The sequence below is a fragment of the Elephas maximus genome, chromosome 8, assembly GCF_024166365.1.
Source record: "Elephas maximus indicus isolate mEleMax1 chromosome 8, mEleMax1 primary haplotype, whole genome shotgun sequence".
Taxonomy (NCBI): domain Eukaryota; kingdom Metazoa; phylum Chordata; class Mammalia; order Proboscidea; family Elephantidae; genus Elephas; species Elephas maximus.
In genome coordinates this window covers 62,643,070-62,660,805 of record NC_064826.1, presented here as the reverse complement: position 1 = coordinate 62,660,805, position 17,736 = coordinate 62,643,070, and the positions used below count along the sequence as shown (strand labels likewise).

Sequence of the window (17,736 nt, the reverse complement as noted above, 5' to 3'; positions counted from 1 at the left end):
ATTTGTTTGGACACATGCTTCTTTAGAACTAGATATTATGTTTCCTCGTTTACAGTTTCATGCTACTTTAAGCAACTTGAGGTTATTTTAATATGCCTTTTCTTAAATAGGCACATCTATGGGGAGATGTTTTTCCAAAGGAACGGTATAGCAGTACTCCTTCTAGTTAGCCATTTAATTAAAAATTAGTAAGCATTTAATGTGCCGTGCATATTTAAAGTACCTCGCTGAAATAAGTCAATCACAAAAGGGCAAATATTATATGAGACCACTACTATAAAAATTCATGAAAAGGTTTACACACAGAAAGAAACAGTCTTTGATGGTTACAAGGGAGGGGAGAGGTGAGGATAGAAAAACACTGAATAGACAATAGGTAAGTGGTAACTTTGGTGACGGGTAAGACAGTACATAACACTGGGGAAGCCAGCACAACTTGTACAAGGCAAGGTTATGGAATCGCCATAGACACATCCAAACTCCCTGAGGGACCGAATTCCTAGGCTGAGAGGACCACGGTCTTAGGGAGCATCTAGTTCAATTGGCATAACATAGTTTACAAAGAAAATGTTCTACATTCTGCTTTGATGAGTAGCATGTGGGGTCTTAAAAGCCTGTGAGCAGCCATCTAAGAGACTCTGCTGGTCTCACCCCTTTGGGAGCAATGCAGAATGAAGAAAACTAAAGATACAAGGGAAAGATTAGTCCAAAGGACTAATGGACCACACGTACCACACCCTGTAAAAGACCGAGTCCAATACAACTAGATGGTGCCTGGCTAACACCACTGACGGCTCTGACAGGGATCACAATAGAGGGTCCCAGACAGAGCTGGAGAAAAATGTAGAACAAAATTCTAACTCACAAAAAAAGACTAGACTTACTGGCCTGACAGAGACTGGAGAAACCCCGAGGGTATGGCCCCTGGACATCCTTTTAGCTCAGTAATGGAGTCACTGCTGAAGTTCACCCTTCATCCAAAGATTAGACAGGCCCATAAAACAAAATGAGACTGAAAGAGACACCAGCCCAAGGGCAAGGACTAGAAGGCAGGAGGGGACAGGAAAGCTGGTAATAGGGAACCCAAGATCGAGAAGGGAGAGTGTTGACATGTCGTGGGGTTGTTAACCAATGTCATAAAACAGTATGTGTACTAACTATTTAATGAGAAACTAATTTGTTCTGTAAACCTTCATCTAAAGTTCAATAAATATAAATAAAATACCTCGCTGAAAATAAGGACTTCAGTGGCATAGTGGTTAAGAGCTCAGCAGCTAACCAAAATGTCAGCAGTTTGAATCCACCACCTGCTCCTTGGAAAGCCTGTAGGGCAGTTCTACTCTGTCATATAGGGTCACTATGAGTTGGAATCAACTCGATAGCAATGGGTTTTGTGAGAAGCCCCATTTTAAGGAGCCCTGGTGGTGAAGTGGTTAAGCACTCGGCTGGTAACCAAAAGGTCGACAGTTCAAACCCACCAGCCGCTCCGAGAGAAAGATGAGGCAGCCTGCTGTTATAAAAATTTACAGCCTTGGAAACCCTATGGGATAGTTCTGCGCTGTCCCATAGGGTAACTCTGAGATGGAATCGACTCATTGGTAATGGGTTTGGTATGACCTGTTTGGAGTCCCTGAGTGGTACAAACAGTTAACACACTCAGCCACTATCCAAAAGATTGGAGTTTTAAGTCCACCCAGAGGTGCCAGGTAAGAAAGGCCTAGCAATCTACTTCTGAAAAATCAGCCATTGAAAAACCCTATAGAGCGCAGTTCTACTCTGAGACACATGGGGTCACCATGAGTCAGAATGAACTCAACAGCACCTGAAACTCAGACGCATAATCTTTGGCCTTGTACATAATTCCCTGTACTTGGAGACCCCTCATGGACTGGCCTTGGTATCTGGGACCCTACTGGATTCACACAGTGGCTGCACCAATGGGTTGAAACACAGGAACGATTATGAGGATGGCGCAGGACCGGGCAGTGTTTCGTTCTGTTGTACACAGGGTCACTATGAGTCAGAATCATCTGAACAGCACCTGACAACAGCAACTGAGTAATATGTAGTTATCGTTTACTGTCTGAGTCATCTAGTGCTGCTATAACAGAGATACCACAAGTGGATGGCTTTAACAATGAGAAGTTTATTCTCTCACAGTCTAGTAGGCTAGAAGTCTGAATTCAGGGTGCCAGCTCCAGGGTAAGGCTTTCTCTTTCTGTCACTCTGGAGGAAGGCCCTTGTCATCAATCTTCCCTGGCTGAGGACCTTCTCAGTGTGGCGACCCCGGGTCCAAAGGACACGCTATGCTCCCGGTGCTTCTTTCTTGGTGGTGTGAGGTCCCCATGTCTCTCTGCTCACTTCTCTCTTGTATACCTCAAAAGAGATTGGCTGAAGACACAATCCAATCTTGTAGACAGAGTCCTGCCTCATTAACATAACTTTCACTAATCCCACCTCATTAGCATCGTAGAGATAGGATTTACAAGACATAGAAAAATCACATCAGATGACAAAATAGTGGACAGTCACACAATACTGGGAATCGTGGCCTAGCCAAATTGATACACATATTTTTGGGGGACACAATTCAATCCATGACACCTACTAAATTAACAACCTTTGGTATCTACTCAAGAAAGTGCGCATAGGCTCCAAGGAGGCAGTGCTCCCATTCTGTCAGTGTATTCTAAATTTCACATATAGACCTATGAGTCTGTAGGCCTTAGTAGAAATGTTATGCCTCAGTTCTTAGTGGAAACAGCCATTGTTTGGCATGTGTATGTTTGCACAGCCATGGATTTTCCCAGCAACAGCCCTAACCTCATCATCACCTGGGGGTGGCTCATTTTCTGATGCTTAGGCAGTTTCCCTCCACTGCCAAGTTATGGATAGGAATCGCCATGTTCCCTCCCCACCATTGGCTTTTCCTTCAGTAAGGACCTTGGCCCACATCCCTTGAAATATATTAATTAAAAAGGAGAATATTTGCCTAGATGAAAGCTCACACATATATCACACTCACTGGTTCACATGCTATTTAGGTAGATTTTTTCTTTGGTTTCAAATAACAGACATATACTTGTGTTACCTTAAGAAAAGGGGGTTTGATGGAGTGTTTCACATGGCCTGGACATGGAAAGGAATCTGGAGTGTCAGTTCTTTATCTCTGCCCTGTGCATCACTTGCTCCTAGCATCTCTGCTTTTCTCTGTTCTTTATGCCTCTTCTCTACCCCATTGCTTCTTCTGTCATACTGTTTGCTCCCCTTAACTTTAGTTCATGCCTTTGACTATAAGAGCTTCAGCTATTTCATGGATCCTTTCAGCTCCAACCCCACTGCTTTCCCTGTCAGTGTTTCCTACGTCAAATTCCAAGAAAAGTAATCTGGCCAACATTCTCAGCTCTTTGCCAAGCTATGACCTGGGTTGCTACCTAGGGTCAGGTCACACTCCTGGTCCAGTCAGCTGTGCTGTGAGGGGGCAGGATCACGTGCCATAAAGCATCACCACCATAGGCTTTCCTTTTCCACAGGAGCTTTGGCTGAAATGCCCTTCTTAGAAGGGAATTCTGGGCAGACAGTCACTGTAATGGACATCTTTAGTGAAGTAGCCCACTCTTCTAGCTACCAGAACATCCAGAGACAACCAAGAACATCTCCCAGCTTTAACCTCAGTAGAAATCATCAAGAAGCACTTAAGATGTGAAGATAACAGACACCGCCACGTGCTCTGCTCATTCAGGGTCCCCCACTAAGAGGGTTAGCTTTCAACGTCAGACCACACACTAGTGCCAGACTGGAGAAGTAGCAGGAGAAAAGGCACAAATACCTACCAAAGAGAGAAGGAAGGGTGTGGGCAATAAGAGTGGCAGCAGAGATTAGAAAAAGCAAGGGAGAGGTGTAAGAAGCAGAACCAGTGACGTCAGGAATCAGGGAAATTCAGTCATAAAAGATAGTATCCAGGGACATTCGGGGAAAGGACAGCCCACGACCTCAAACCTCAGAAGCCTTTGGAGGCTCTCGCTGTTCCGCGCTGGAGGACACAAGCTAGAACTGTGAAGCAGAGGGAGGAGGGCTGTTTGTGAATAGTACAAGGTCAGGAGCTGTAGACTCCAGTAGTACCCATTGCCCCTACTGAAAATGAATTACTGAAGAAAAAGAGTACAGGATGTTTTAGAAAGGATTTTTTAAGAAACAACATTTTAAAATTTAGCATGTGGAGAGTTATACCTCATTTATCTGAAAAATGCTTTTACTATATTTAATGCCTCAGTCATCTGTGTACAGATAAATACATATACATCTGTGAATATTCCTATGTACATACATAAGTAGGTAGAGTTTGAGAGAAGCTGTGTGTGTGTGTGTGTGTGTGTGTGTGTGTGGTAAAGTATATAGAATGTAACATTCACCATTTTAACTATCGGAAGCATTATTTTTATCACCCAAAACCTACACAGTTTACCGAGTAGTATGCCCTTTGTCATGGTTAACTTAGAAGGCTGGGTGTTATTCCAAACATGATTGCTGAAAGCAGTTTCAGAGCTCCTGCCATCTAAATGCTTTCAGAGCCTGAGGTACATTCTTTGATCCTTATATTAGTCAGCTTTTGCTGCATAACAAACAACCCAAAGTAATCTCACTGGCATGCGACAGTAGGCATTTATCTCCTACTCGTGGGTCTGCGGATTGGCAGAGATAGCCTTGTGAGTCATTTGGATCAGCTCTACTCAGGCTAGGGGTCAGGTACAGGTCTACTTGTGTACCTTGTTCCGGGTCCCAGGCCAGAAGGGCAGTGGCTCCCTGGGGCATGTTCTTCTCACGGTGGAAGGTGAGTACTCCCAGAAGGGCAAGCAGAAACGTACGATATTCTTGGAACAGGCACCCTGCCACTTCTGACCACACTCCATTGATGAAAACAAGTTACATGGTAAAAGCCAATTTCAGTGGAGGGACGGAGATGCCTTCCCTGAAGGAAGGGTAGAGAGGGAATATGTGCTGAAAAACCATTGTATCGAACATGTCTTGACTAAGTTGCAATGCTAGATTTTATCCTGTGCTTGTCCCTTCCCCCAAGCACCCTTGTTTCTTACACCTGAACAAGACAGCCACTTCCATCCGCTGCTCATTGATAAACCTTATGGCATAGTAAGAAGTTACAGTGAAGTCTCTGACTATAGCACTGAGTTAACTAGCATTAGAAGATTCCGTGTGTAAATGAAGTTACCTGCATATCACCAAGACTAGTAATAATGATTAAAATCCCTTTTAAGGGACCTAGAGTGGCTTGGAGAGAAATCCTGGGTAAGTAATAGTCCTCAGGCCACCCAAAAAGTTTCAGCTTTTCCCGAGGGGCAGTTTATACATCAGGGCCATACAAAAGATGAGTACTGTCTACATATTTATTTTGTCTCCCTTGAAATAAAACATTCATTCTCATTATACCAGTAGCCAATTGCCTCTGAGTCTGTTCCAACTCCTGGCTTCCCCATGTGTGTCAGGGTAGAACTGTAGTCCATAGGGTTTTCAGAGGCTGATTTTCCGGGAGTAGATTGCCAGGCCCTTCTTCTGAGGAGCCCCTGGGTGGATTCTAACTGCCAACCTCTCAGCAGCTGAGCGCACCGTTTGCACCACACAATACGTGGCATGGAATAGATACATAAGTGTATACACACATTATGTACTTGACATGGTTTATGTCAGTCAGTTACTTTTTTCTTTATCACAGAAGTGTCTGACATTCAATCCAGCGAAAAGAATATCTGCCTACAGTGCCCTGTCTCACCCATACTTCCACGACCTGGAGAGGTGCAAGGAGAACCTGGATTCACATCTGCCGCCTGGCCAGAACACCTCGGAGCTGAACACAGCCTGAGGCCCCAGCGGCTGCCTTGAGCTGATTGTACCCACAACGCCCTTGGTGGCTGGCAGGTGCCCCTGGGTAGACTCCGCAGAGCTGATGGGGATTGCCGTCCGGAGGCCTTCCAGCTGCCGTCTTCTGGCTGGGCTCTGCTTCTCCAAGGAAACCGCCTAGTTTACTGTTTTGAAATCAATGCAAAAATGATTGCAGCTTTATGTTCGTTTGTTTGTGTGTCTGTCTGTCTGTTTCAAGAACCTGGAACAATTCCAGAAGAAGAGAAGCTGCTGACCAATTGTGCTGCCGTTTCATTTTTCTAACCTTGAATGCTGCCAGTGTGAAGTGGGCAATCCAGGCACAGCTGAGTTATGATGTAATCTCTCTGCAGCTGCCCGGGCCTCATTTGGTACTTTTGAGTGAGTGTGTATGTGTGAGTGAGAGAGAGATTCCGTGATCTCTTAAAGCGTTACTTTTTGTAAGCAACAAAGAATAATTGAATTTTAAAGACTCAAGGTGACTCATAAATAATGTTAACTGAAGGTGATTCATCAGACTAGGTTTCTCAAATTAGAAAGTTAAGTCTATGTCCTCAGCATTTCTTTTCTGGCCAAAAGCAGTGTACTTGCTAGCAGTAAAAGATTCACTATCTAGTTGAAGTTTTATACACACCGCAAAAAGAAAAAAAAAAAAATCCTAATATCTTTTAAGAGACTTGTTTTAAAAGCACACATTCTCATTTACTCTTCAGAAAGCTGAATTTGCTCATTGTAAGTCAGTTTTAGCCTTCTATATAATACTATACTTTATAGTTTCTTTCGGAAAATACCTTGTAAGCTTTTTATTACCTGCTGTAGATTTAGAGAGTGTACCTCAAATAGGGAAAAAAAAAAAAAAAAAAAATTTAAATAGAGGAAGCCTTTATTTCCTGGTTTGAAATTTCTTTATTTCCTTTATTTTTTGTTGTTGTTTTTGTTTTTAGGAATTTGTCAGAAACTGCTTCCTGTTTTGGTTTGGAGAGTAGTTCCCCCTGACTAGAGACAAGAATGTCTTTTAGGTCTTCCCCCTCCCATTACACTGTACTTTCCATCATGCACTGCCTTGTTTGCAAAGTGTCCGTCTTGTTTATCCCCAGCACCTCTAATATCTGTTGCTACCATTACATAACTAATCACGGATTGCTTAAGCTGTCCCCACGCACCACCTGCTTTCTTGCTTGCAATGAACCTTTCATAAATAAGCACAGTCAGATTATGGCTCATGGCCTCAGTTCCACAATCCTAGCAAGGTCCATATGTTCTCACTCTAATCTCGATCTTCCTACGTGGCGTTCACTGTTGTTACCTAGGAAATGAGCTGAATACTTGTTCTGCTCAATCACCAGCACATAGACTGCTTTAAACAGTTACTTACTGTTTTACCTTTTATAGAATATATTGTCAGTGCAGTAGCCAAGGCGATGTTTTTTAGAGATCTATATTTACTCTATAAAGTGATCTTTCCCCATTCCCCAGGCTTTGCTGGCCTTTAAGTGCCTTGTGCACACCCCAGCTCTGCAGAGCCAGTCAGCCGTGGCCACTGAGAACAGCTTTGCTTTCTCTCTTGCTGTTCTCTTGCCTTCTACGGTACTTCATATTCTATACCATCTCTGCCTTAAACGTGGTTTAGTGCTCAAGCAGTTGGCTTTAGCAGCCAGAAAACACAGAAGTGAACAATCTTTTGGGAAGTCTAGCTGCTTTTGCTATCTAGGTCATGTTTTGAATGCATGGAACAGTTAGACCATGTTCAGAGTTAAGATTTTCAAAGAGTGGACATTGCCTCACTCAGGAGAAAATGTTCAGATGATATTTATTCATCGTAAAGCCTTACTAAATTCTTGACAGCTTAATATTGCATATGACTATCTCGAACAAGAGAAAAATCAGGAGACGTTTCTCCTGAGAGCTTTTTGAGTTGGGAACCTTTTTTTTTTTTTTTTTTTAACACATGCATTGTTAGCATTGGTCTAATTGTATAGTTTGAAAAACGGGAAATTTTTCCTAACACAAGATAAGAATGAGAAGCTGGGCTATAAGGATGTTTTATACTTTCTTCTTGTGACAACACTGATAATGTTTTGTCATCACTATAAATGCTTGAGATATAATGACTCCCGACCATTCAACACAAATTGTTCTCAGTCTCACCTGGAAAAGTGATTTCTGCCTTTCCTTGGATCAAGGATCAAAATACAAAGACAATTTTTTGTTGGAGCCCGCAAATTGAAATAAAAAAACTCACTGCACTTGATTCCTCATGAGCTTTTTTTGGTCAGTATCCATGGCTAGAGTGAACATAACTTTAGTTTTTGCTTTTGCAAAAGTTTATCATAAGTTAGCTCAAGAAAAATGCAGCTCTTCTAAAACTGGAATTTTTTTCAGCATTCTTTAGGATTTTAAACAAGTAGAGAGCTCAACTTTTATTTCTAGCATATGCTTTTGACTCATTTCTTAGTAGCATTTGTAAAGAAAAATTAAAGGACAAACATTTTGTCTATTAGATTCTTGGCGAATTTTCCAATTTTCCCAATGAAAGGGCGTCTCAGCCTTTCTGAACTTCATTAAGACTCCTTCCCCAGTTCACCCCTCGGTGTGGCTGTTGCACTTGAGGGATTACTCTCCTTTTATGTCTTGTGCATCGTGTTCACCATTCCTGAAACCCAGGTCCCACACAAGCAGCCTGGCCATCGGAGCACTTTGAAGCATGATAGCAGATAAAGAGCTTACTGAATACAGCTTATTCTTCTGTGACTTATGGTTTTAAACATCTTTGCCAAAAGTTAGGCAATGGTTTGCTGAAAAGGTCATACTGCCCCAGAATTACACCAAAGCAGTTTATAGCAAGTAAAAATATGGCGACAGATTTGAAAAGCACGTTTTAATTTCTTACTAGGACTAGTGCAAGAACGTGCCTGATAGTTTATGATGTTTGGTTCTGGTGGCCCTCTCATTTCGGGAGTTGTTGTGTAGGGTGGAGAGTAACAAACCATGATTAAAAAGAGGAAACCTGTCCATTTTAGCCATCGTAAGCTATCACATGGCAAAAGGCCAATAAAGGCCTAACTTTAAAAACACAACTGACAAAGGGCTTGTAAGAACCCAGTGGTTTGGAGCCTCCCACTCTGTCCCTCCTTTGAAGTGGGTGGGAATTCAAGGTGCAAAGCACTTGTCCTGGAAGAAAGCTCAGGGCATTTCAGCTCCCTGTACTCATGATTTTCTCTTGGGAAACACACGCCGTGAATGGCCAACTTTTCGTTTAGCTCCAGATGACTTACTGGAACTGTTGAAAATTATTCATTTAAAAATAGGATCTCAGAATTTTATTTTTAAGTAGAAATGAAAATTGCAGAGACAGTATCTTAAAGGAAGAGTAGAAATGAAAATTGCATCGGCAGTTAATATCTTAAAGAAAGCATGTTCCTTATTAATAGAGAAATCAGTAGTTTGACTTCAGAATGTGGTACTGTCTATCTTCAAGAGAAAACTCTTAAATAGTACCAAGCATTTTGAACCTCAAAGTATGTATTCGGATTGAATTTTTAAGTAACTATAGTTGCTTCTCTTAAAAGTGGTGCCTGTCAAGTTCAGTAATAGCAATTCTCGTTCCATTAAGGAAATTAAATCATGTAAGCTTCCTAACATCGAAAATGTATTAAAATTCATTTATCCAAAGAATTGCTGTCTTTTAATTAAGTGACAACTTGACTGTTTTTATGATAAACACCTGAGAGGACCTCATATTTTTCAAAAGCAGGCTTTTGTTGCATAGTTTGGTACAAGAAAGAATAATGTTAAAACTTAATATGCCACCGGAATTACATAATTGTGTTACAACAAAAACTACAGAATATTTACCTTGGAAAGAAAATATTAAAATATTATTTTAAATATTTAATATTGATGAATGCAAAAGAATGCATGTGTTACATTGTGAGAGATAAAAATAAAGATGTATAATTTCTAAATCTTTAAAAATTATTTGTAAAATAGTGAACAACAGATAGAGGAAATTCTGGAGAAAACAAAGGTATTCAAAGAAGGATAATTTCAAAGTTAATGTTGAAGGATATATATGTTATTAACAAATACATTATAAGAATTTATATTAAAATTACCTAGTAACTATGGACTTCATACATTCAAAGACATGTTTTATGGAGATGCTATTCCAAGCACAGTTACCATTTTTCAGGTTGAGCTGAGCAAATTAAACCTTATTACCTCCCTTCATGGGGATGAAACAGCTTCGTGAAGCTATATTTTATACATCCCTAAGAATTTTTTTTTTTTTGTAATTTGTAAAAAAGAAAAAATAATAGAACAAATTTTTAAAAGGTATATGCTTCCTGTGCCACCAGGATTTTTGAAAAATTGTGACCTTCACTCAAAACCACTTATCATGTGTATTAAATTTATTCAGGTATGTAATTAGCAAGATACTGACAGGTTTCTTCTGCACAATGGAAAAAAACTGCTTGAGGCTACCAAAAGCCTGTTAAGCAATTGAAGTCCTTAGAAAATTAGTAATGGAGTTTTCCTAAAAAGCATGAGAGAATAGCATTTTCATTTCTTACTGGCTCCCTTTTTTATATCAATGCAGCTCTCAACCCAGTTTTGTTGGCCGTGTGGTATGTACGTATATCTCAAGCATTTCAAACTTGTATTTTTTCAGAAAATAAACCAAAAATATTCCTTTGGCCTTATCTTCTGACCTTTGCAAACAGCAGAAGTGAAGAAACAGAAAGGGGCTGATTTTTAAATGTTTTCTTTTTTTCTCAATTTTTCAGAGTGTCGATCAGCTTTTCAAAATGTTTTCTTTTTATTAGCGTTCCCAGGAAGTTAATTCAGATAAACAAATGGACTTCTATGAGCACATTCATATTTTCTTAATACTGATGTTCTGCACTTCTTGAAGAAGAAACTAAACAGCCACCTGAAAATGAATACAGGCTTTTTTTTCCAAGCACCTACAGAAGTACTGTTATAGCTATCTGAAGTTAATGTGATAGGGAAGAGGGGTGGCTTTTCTCACAAAAAGAAAAAAAAAAAGCCTCAGTTTTAAATTCATACTGACCTTAGGATTGGGCTTTCTTGTTTTATTCCAGTGTATCCCACAAGGTGGCACTTTTAGGGAAAAAAATCTGGATGACCAAGGCTAAAGAGATACTTCTAAAGACTTTATTCTAACTTTATTTTTCTGCACCTGTTTAACTCTTACCTAGCACTTGCCTTTCAAGATGACTGATAGTCTCCATAATGTTCTATAGCCTAGAATTTTTAGCTGTTAGCTGGGTTCTGAACAATTGTTTGCAATTAAATTGTGGTTGGGGAAGGATAATACACCCATTTTGATCATTTCAGTGAATACAGAAAGCCTAGCCATTCATTTCTTCAAGAAATTTTTTTTTAAGGTAACTAATTACCTACCTGGACACTTTTCTAAGTACGGAAGTTACAAAGATGGGCAAGGCTTATTGCTTTTAAAAAAAAAAAAAGTCAACCCTCATTTGTGAAAAGGACAGCTTTGTTAGGAGTATAAAACTTCTGCAATGGCAGGCCCCTCTCAAAACACCCATACCCTAGGCGGTTGCTTTCACGTTTCCTACCATGGTAGCTTTTTTTATACACTGATTACGCTTTAGAATCAAACTAAAAAATACAATGAGCAAAATAAGTAGCAGATTAGTAATCAAGTAGACAAAACTTTTTTTTAAAGAACGGCTACCTGGAAACAACCCTAAAATCCTTTAAAATTTTTTTTTTCATTTGCATAATCACAAATGTAAATTCACAACAAATTCTCATTTTTTAAATCTTGTTTAAGTATATGTACAGAATAACTTAGGAGTGTATCTTGCATGTAAGTTTTAATGGCAATTTTATACTTTGAAATATGAGTTTTGTTTTTTCTTTTAAAGGTTAACTCACAGGCCCATTATCCTCCAGATTATTTAAATTAATAATTAGCATCACAATTAATAAATAGTATCACTGAAATTTAGAGGGAAGTTAATTACAGGTCTCAGTTTCCTCAGCATAGCCCGGCAGAAGGTAGTTTATTCCTTCTGAGCTGCAGAAACTCAGTAGTGTCCACTTGACTTTCCTCCAGAGTAGCAGGCAGGCAAGTCTCAGTAATTGATACTCAATCAAGATACCACGCACACGAGGGCCTGTAGAAAGCTCTTTGTGAAATCATCAGCCTCGTCCCTCCGCTCAAAATCCCACCCAAGTAAATTTCAGCTTAAGCCCCTAAAAGGAAGGCCGAATTCTGACCTCGAGTTAGTTATCCGTGGGCCAGTTGGAACTCTTACTCGCTCGTGTTCAACACTGAAAGCCTTCGGGTGCGGTGCCTTGTCACCCCGGCCCTGTGACTGAGACACGCCGCCCACTCACCTGTCGGTGCCTGAAACCGTGTGCAGACCCGCAGGATACTGTCCGAGGTCTAAAATGTGCCCTGCTGCTGTCTCAGAGGCATCCGCTTTGCACTCTTAGGAAGTAAAACGTCCCGAGACTCAAACGGGTGTCTTCTGTGTATAAAGAAGTACAACACAATTCTCCGAAAGCTCGGGTGTGACGAGATGTGGCAGAGGCGGCTCTGTGTCGAGCTGCCTGCCAAGCATCTCTTAAGTTCTAAGCTCCGCTTTTTTTTTTTTTTTAAGAGAAGATGTATAATTACAGGAAAGATGTTTTTATTTTTTTATTTTCTACCATGTTACATATGTGACGGCAAAAGATACACCTGGAAAAATTTTGTTCTGAAAAAGTGTGTATTTTCTGCTTCCTCTTCAGTTGGCAAAAGCTCCTATTTAGTTTCAATTTTCTTCTTTTTCCTTGTCAAATAGTTAAAGATAGGTAAACAAGTGACCCCATGTACTAAGGGATTTTCCTGTTGAGAGGAATTTTTTTGAAGGAGGCACATCTCTGCACATACTGACTTCCGAAAACTATGACTGTAGCACTAATCAGCAAGCATAGAACCACACAATTAATTTAATTCTCTCTGTGGTTTCTAGCCAAATTCCGTTGATGTGCTTAGGTTAAAATTCTGAAGATACCCTTTGTACCTTTACTTAAAAATTTTTCATCTTAACATTTATGAAATGCAATAATATGTGTTTGCTAGCAATATTTCTCTGACCACCAGCAACTCCGGATTTGACCTTGAAGTTTCTGAATAATGAAAGTATTCTAGCAGTAATACATTTCCTGAATCCCCGAGAGCATTATATCATCTTTTCATTCTAGTCCTGTGTTTGCAACGCTGTACAACTGTATATTAGAGTTACTTAGTTGGTATTCATTTATATTCCTATGATCAGTAATAAATGTATTAGTACATGGAATTAATAGAATCAACTACCCCTAGGATCAGCACTTGAGGAGATGGGGAATTTTTATTTCAAGTTCTACATCTACATAAATTATTTCTATTATTATTCATGTGTATTATTTATTTCTGAATCACACTAGCCCTGTGAAAGTGTAACTGAAGGCAGAAAGTGATAGGACTTGCATTTAATGTTCATTACCGTGGTCTTGATGAGCTAAGAAAATAAAAATTAGACTAAGCCCCCAAATAAGCTGCATGCATTTTAACATGGTTAGTAGAATTTAAGTCTATAGATACAGTATTTTTGGCGTCTAGGTGTTTTATTCTTATATAAATGAATTAAAGCAAAGGACTTTATAGTTATTGCTTTTGTCAAATATGCATATAATATAGTGTAATAATATAGCAAAATAAAAACTAAAGTTAGAGAAGCATTTCAGATACAGCTTTAATTTAGGAACTCTGCCATGTGGCCATTGGAGTAGCTGCCAGTCAGAGATAGGTGATGGGTGGTGCCTTCTCTCGGCTGGCCTTAGAAGCTTCCCCGACAAGGTCAAGTCCCCTTCTAGGTGTCGTGTGCAGTAGCAGGAACAGGTAGTGCTGTCGAAAGGCGAGCAGTGTGAGAGTTTTCTGTAGAAGCAGGACTGTGTCAGCTTGTGCATCGAGGCTTCCAGAATGTGTCAGATGGAGGAGTCCAATTTTCCATGCTTCAGGCAACTTGAGTTTGTACAGAAGCAGTCCAGTCTGGTAATAAACAAGGATTGCATGTACAATAATCAGCAATGGGATTTTTAACAACTGACGGTCCTCAATACCTCAAAAGCTTGTTGCATTTCTGGTATTTTAGATTTTGATCTGAAGGTTAAAGGGCAAGTGTTTGGAATAGAAGAACAGTAAGTGTTAAGAAAAGCACAATATCAGTTCCCATAGGGTACAGGTTAGAACTAGAGAGTCTTCTAAGATTATCATTTCTGAGATGTGTAAAAGCACGTTTTCACTGTAAAATGCCTTAGTGTTTCTGCATTCCCATAAGATCTAGTGAAAGCTTTCTTCAATGTTTCAGCAAGGCTATCCCACACAGTAAACTTTTTCTTCGATTTATATAAAATATTTTAAAAGTTTTTAAAAAAAATCTTAATTTGGACATTTGACCTGTTGGATTCTGTGTTTCTATGCAGAGGTTATACTTGTCAGGTGTTAATCTAGACTGTGTGAGCCAGCCCAGGATGACCGAACCCCCCCTTCCCTGTATCTCCCTTTCCCTCCCACTGAAGTCCTCCTTGCCACCACCCTGGCCTGTGCACATGGTGCTCTCCCATCCACCTCTGCCACTCTTTGGTCGTCTGGGACGTGATAAGAGATAGTTTAAATGGATGCCATGGGTATGCCTGCCTAGACCTGGCCACCATCCCCACTTGACCTTCAGCTGGCCACAGTTATCAAGAGAAGGTTCCTCATCCTGGGCGTCAAATGTGCTCATGACAGCACACACAAATGCACTCTAGCTTCTTTGTACACATCATGATTTTTAAACCAAGTGATTCTACAGAGCATTCAGTTTGGGCTGTGGTACAAAGAGAAAAATTAACCAAGAATACAAACCACATTCCAGGCTGCTATTTTCTACCCACCCACAGACCGTACTTTTACTGTATTTCTTCATACTTGAAACTCATTCTGCTGTGTTAATATCAGGGTACAGACTCACAAGGGTGCATGTTCCTCAAAGGTGCGTTATTACTCTCATTCCGTTTGCTCATACTGCTACAAAATGCTCTGTTTTGGTGCTTTGGGTGCAGCAGGTAAAAGAAGCAGTGTGGAAATGCACTGCTTAGAACACAGTCTTACAAGAATTTTGGCAGGTGACTTGGTGTTAGGTATTGCTTCTGCTTTTTTCTCTGTACACATGATTAAGAATGACCACACTGGCCTGTCAGGTCCACCTGGGAATCCTTACTCACAGGGCATATAAACCCTGTGCTCTCCCCAAGTGTGGGTGCAGCCCAGCTGTCTGAAAGCAGGGACCTTCCTATGTATTTGAATCGTTTAGCCCTCACAAAAAAAATGGCCTCAGATATATAGACAGGAGCATCTCACTCTATTGACCATTCCTCCATTTCATACAGAAAGCCCTCCTAAGACAAAAAAAAAAAAAAAATTATTCCTAAGGTTACCCTCCTCATAGCTTCTTGAGCTGAATGTTCTTCCTTCCTCCACTTGAAAACCAGTTGCCATCGAGTCGGCTCTAACTCACCTCTGGGTGGACTAAAACCTCCAACCTTTCTCTCGGATAGCAGCCCAGCATGTTAGTCATTTGCATCACCCAGGACCTTGAGGAAAATGGAAATACAGGTCAGTTTATCTAGAACCTTCATGCCTTAAGAGAAAAATTGAAGTGTTTATGTCGTGTAAAATATGTAATCCAAAGACCACAAAAATTTATATGAAGTACCCCATCACTAGAAATCTCTGTTTAAAAGTGTAGCTCAAGTAAGGGATGCTTTATGACCTGAAGTTTCTGAGGTCAAATATAGCCATTTTAGCGTGGGCCTCACTGTATGACTTAATTGGAGAGGGAGGATGACAGTGGTAACTCTGTTCAATGGCAATGGTAACATGTCAGAAAATTCAGAGGGTTACAGATAAATAATCCTTTGGAAACTGGATGTCTTACTGGGTGCTAGAATGCAAATTTAGATATTTATTGTCAGATAATGAAATTCATTGTGTTTTTTTTTTTAATTGGTGTTGAAACATCACTGTCAACTGTTTTCACATATGCACAAGCTAAATTGAAGTCAATAGAGAAAATGGTTTGTATATTTATCATACCTTTTGTACAACTTCTTACAATAAAAAATATTGGTAGCAAATAAAGATAATAAAAACAGCAATTTTTTGATTTATTTCATTTTTATTGAGAATACGCACAGCAAAATATACACCAATTCAACAGTTTCAATGTACAATTCGGTGACATTGATTACATTATTCAAGTTGTGCAGCAATTCTCACCCTCATTTCCAAATTGTTCGTCCCGCATTGACATAAACTCACTGCCCCCCAAGGTTCCTATCTAATCTTTTGAGTTGCTGTTATCAATTTGATCCCATATAGCAACCAAAAACCAAACCCACTGCTGTCGAGTCGATTCCGACTCATAGCAGCCCTATAGGGCAGAGTAGAACTGCCCCATGGAGTTTCCAAGGAGCACCTGGTGGATTTGAACTGCCGACCTGTTGGTTAGCAGCCGTAGCACTTAACCACTATGCCACAGGGTTTCTGTCCCATGTAGATAGTTCTTAAAAAAGGACACTGCTCAAGGCAGACATTCTTTACTAGTTAAGCTAAACTACTGTTGGTTTTTAGAAGACTTCAGGGAGTATTTTTGGTTAAAGGTTTAGAGATTAGCCCAGGGCAATAGCTTCAGGGGTTCATCCAGCCTCCGTGGCTCCAGAAAATCTGGATTCCATGAGAATTTGAAATTCTGTTTTGCATTTTCCCCCTTTTGATCATGGATTCTCTATAGAATACATGATCAAAATGTTCAGTAACAGTAGCTGGGCACCATCCAGTTCTGGTCTCATGATAAAGGAGGCGGTTGCTCATGGAGACAATTAACCACACATGCCATTTCATCCTCCTGTTCTTGACTCTCCTTCTTTCTTTGTCGCTCCAGGTGAATAGAGACCAATTATTGTACCTGGGATGGCCACTTGAAAACATTTAAGAAACCAGGCACTGTGCAATGAACTAGGAGGTAGAACAGAAGCACTAGGCCAATTAAACTGATGTCCCATGAAACCATGACCCTAAACCTCCAAACCAGGAAATTGAATCCCGTAAGGTGTTTGAGGTGCTTGGTTGTGCATAAGCAGCCTCAGCAAAGAAACAGCAATTTTTAACTGCTTTCTTGGAGATGAATAACTATTATATTTTTACTTTAATGTAAAATAAACATAACTGCAGTAAGTGAGGTATAACTAAGCAAGTTTTAGCAGAATGTGTTTTAAACTTTTAAGAGGCTTCAGGCTTCAAATGTTAAAAATAATAATAGTGTATTAAAAGTAAGTAGCAGCTCATTAAGTTTAGCATTCATTCAACAAATTGTTATTGAACCCTTATTAGTTGACTATGCTAAACATTGGAAATGCAAAAATGAGTAAGGAATGGTCAGCCAGATCCAAAGCTTAGAAAATGAGGAGGGGGGCTGGAAAAAAAAAAAGTTTGTGTGACCAATTACTGATAACCTGGGGATCAGTGAAGATTTCATATCATATATGATGCTTGAGTGGACTCAAAAACACAAGTCAATGTTTACCAGTCATTCAAGGGGCAACACTGTATGAAGAGCAGCGTGTGCAAAGGTCTGCAGTTATGAAAGAGCAAGCAGGAAAGGGCAGGAAGATTGGTGAGACTGCACCTAAGACAGTGGCTTTCAAATGTTTTGATCATGACCTATAGAAAGACATAATCCAACACCATGATCTGGTACACACACATACACACATCAA

The 17,736-nt window shown here is 40.1% G+C and overlaps 1 protein-coding gene across 3 annotated transcripts in view; it reads left to right on the top strand.

The window, feature by feature from the left end:
• The window catches only part of CDK6 (cyclin dependent kinase 6), a 276,759-nt gene extending 260,651 nt beyond the window's left edge, over positions 1–16,108 (top strand). For all 3 annotated transcript variants that reach the window (XM_049894331.1, XM_049894332.1, XM_049894335.1), the window contains exon 8: positions 5,729–16,108. In XM_049894331.1, coding sequence (XP_049750288.1) covers positions 5,729–5,875 — 147 coding nt within the window. In that variant the 3' untranslated portion in view covers positions 5,876–16,108. The remainder of the gene's footprint in view (positions 1–5,728) is intronic.
• Positions 16,109–17,736: the final 1,628 nt, after the last annotated feature.